The sequence below is a fragment of the Marmota marmota genome, unplaced genomic scaffold, assembly GCF_001458135.2.
Source record: "Marmota marmota marmota unplaced genomic scaffold, marMar, whole genome shotgun sequence".
Classification (NCBI taxonomy): domain Eukaryota; kingdom Metazoa; phylum Chordata; class Mammalia; order Rodentia; family Sciuridae; genus Marmota; species Marmota marmota.
The window spans coordinates 55,527,664-55,530,657 of record NW_026000026.1 but is presented as its reverse complement, the minus strand read 5'-3'; the positions used below and the strand labels follow the sequence as shown (position 1 = coordinate 55,530,657).

At 41.5% G+C, this 2,994-nt stretch overlaps 1 protein-coding gene across 1 annotated transcript in view; it reads left to right on the top strand.

The window, feature by feature from the left end:
* Lix1 (limb and CNS expressed 1) overlaps nt 1–2,731 on the top strand; it is a 55,659-nt gene extending 52,928 nt beyond the window's left edge. Inside the window, exon 6 of the mRNA XM_015477328.2 lies at nt 1,259–2,731. Within this exon, the coding sequence (XP_015332814.1) occupies nt 1,259–1,546 (288 nt within the window). The 3' untranslated portion in view covers nt 1,547–2,731. The remainder of the gene's footprint in view (nt 1–1,258) is intronic.
* Nucleotides 2,732–2,994: the final 263 nt, after the last annotated feature.

Here is a 2,994-nt window from a genome sequence, read left to right as displayed (position 1 = left end):
GGCTCAGTTCCGGGAGCCGGAGTTTGGCTGCTTAGTGCTTGTTGTATGCTCTGATAGGGGCAGGGTTCATGAAGCAGCCTCCGCGGGGCGGTTCCGGGAGCCGGAACTCGGGCGCCCCGCGCTCGGCGTTCGCTCCGATAGGCTCAGGTTCTTAGAAGCACCCAGGCGCAGAACCCTAGCAATCTGTTTGCAAGCCACAGGCGAATTGTAGCCTGGAATTACCTGATCTATGGCTGAATGAGTTGCGGTCAGTCGAAAACAGGGGACGTGACGTCAGTTTACCAAGATGGTGGCTGCTGGCCTCCTCTGTGGACTGACCGGTGTGTAGAACCGAGCAGGACCGCTTCCTTACCCCGTCTGGAACCCAGAATTCAGCCCTGAGTACGGTGCTTGCGCGGCTGGCAGAAACTGCAGCGCTGTAACCCTGCGTCTCTATCCCAGCGCACACTGCAGACTCTAGCCGCGGGGCGATTTGCTGAATAAGCAGTTACCCTCCGTGCGACAAACCTCTCGCGTTTGAGTCCCCGTAGCCGATCCTCGTGCGATGGAAATCCTTCCTCCAGGTTCCGGAGCACCCCACTATTGCTGGAAATTCCTAACAAGATATCCTTTAGCCGACCTGACTTGTCATACTCCCACACAGTGAAGCAGCACACGGGGGTAATGCACTCCCCTCGCCGCCATCTTCCAAATCCCCCATAATACATTTTTAACATTCTCTCTGTAGTTACCATGACCTATCTAGACTGTTATTTTCCTTATGTGAATAGCACAGCAGCTAGGAGGCTGACTCTCCTGGCTTCCAACAAGTCTTGTTCTGAAGCTCCCTTGAATAAACACTTCCTATTTTCTGCAAAAGGTGTTTCACTCTTCTATCTTGTCAAAGGAGATGATGCTGGGCAGAAGTTTCCAGTGAAAGGATGAGGCAATATTCATACCAATTTTTCTAGGAATATATTTTTCAAAAGAAGGCTTGTGTTTTTTAGAGATGTAAGGGCTTTATTTTGTGAACATTATTGTCCTTCCTACCTAATAGTATTTTGAGGCAGACCTGAGTGACTTGTTCGGCTGGACCAAAATTAGCTCATCATTTCCTTTTTAAAAGTATGTCCAGGAGATTTGGTTTTCATCTCTGGATATCAGAGAAATTTGGTTGTTGGTGAAGCCCAAGACTGGGGTGGAGGGGGAGGGAGGCCTTGAGCACCGTGCTTCTGTGGCCCTCTACTGACACTCTGAACTTTGGTTTCTTGGTTCCCAGGAAGTCATCTCCTATTATTCCCAGTATTCACTAGATGAAAAGATGCGCAGCCACATGGCACTGGACTGGATCATGAAGGAGCGGGAGTCACCAGGAATTCTCTCTCAAGAGCTGCGAATGGCCCTGAGGCAGTTGGAGGAAGCCAGGAAAGCTGGACAAGAACTACGGTTTTATAAAGAGAAGAAAGAAATCCTAAGCTTAGCCCTGACTCAGATCTACAGTGACCCTGACCCTTCCTCACCCAGTGATGACCAACTGAGCCTCGCGGCCCTTTGTGGCTACCACTAGCAAGGCCAGGTCCCAGTGCCCCCAAGGACTCTAACCTTAGGAAGCTCTTTGAAGGAACATCAATAGCTACTACCTGAAGGCTGTACTAATACCCCCATCCATGCCATTCATAGACCTTGGGAGTGATAGGACTCAGGCAGATCCCAATCTCCCACTTGATTAATTTTCTCATTACTTTCTCAAAAGCTTCACCTCAGAAGGAAAGACTGAAGACAGGGTTGTTTGAACAAACATTTTCCAGGGTTAGCTCCAATCTAAAGCCTAGCTGACATGTGCCTTGCTAGACTGTGTATGTTGTTTTAAAGAATGGACCAATATAGCAGCCAGGACCAGGGGAAGTGGTAGGATAGCAATTAAAAAAAAATACTTGGAATTAAATAAACAATACAGATTGTTTTTAAAAATATAAAGGGTCAGAGTCTCTTTCCAATCTCTGAAAGCTAAATGTCAGTTTTTATTCCACAAGTCTATTCCAAGGCAGCAATGGGAATGTTTTCTGAACATTTCGCTATCAAAAATCTCAAAGTGGCAACAGTATGAAAATCTTAGATAAATTTAATGTGGATTAAAACACCATTGTAATAATTTTTTGAAACCCCATTCTTCCATAGGGGAGGATAAATGTCACCTACAGTGGTACTCTTATTTTTCTTCCTCAAGAAGAAATAATATTCAATTTCTGAGTCTTGTAGTCAATCATATTTGTTTTTAATTTGCAAAGAGATGACTTGAAATAATTTGCTTTTATTTTTGCTACTGCAGACGTATCTACAATTGAGAAAATTAATCACATTTTAAAACATTTTGAAAAATCATTAGCATGTAACAAAGCACTTTTGATTCCTTTCACAGGACTAGAGAAATCTTTACCTGTCTTTGTTATTAAGTACATAAGAAATCAGGAGCTCATGTACAATATCATTATTATTAAGTTAAGTCACTAGAATCTTTTTTACAAGAGGGATAAGATGTTTCCATTTCTATCTGACCCATCTCTATGAATCAACCAACCAATTAGACAATCATAGTTAAATACAAACTAATTTTCAGATAGTTCCTGGCCATTTAGATTTAAGAATGACATCAGTAATTTTAAAGGTTCATAGATATTTCTATATCTGTAACATGAAAAGGATTATTCTGAATTTAGACAAAATTCAAATTAAAGATTTTTTCAATTATAAATTGTTTAAATAGTCTCTTTTTCTTATGCAAATGCAGACTAACTTTCTCAAAGTTAAATCATTATAATTACATTGAAGCTTACAAAATATATTTCACCCTCATATTTAAATATGTACAAAGATTAGTGTCAATCCTTAAATCCTCATATACTTTGGAAACAGTCTTGATAATAAAAAATTATAAACATCCCATTTCTCAGACTAGGGGAAATTTTAATTACACAATTGTCCTACTCTAATATCTCAAAAAGGCAATGGTAAATT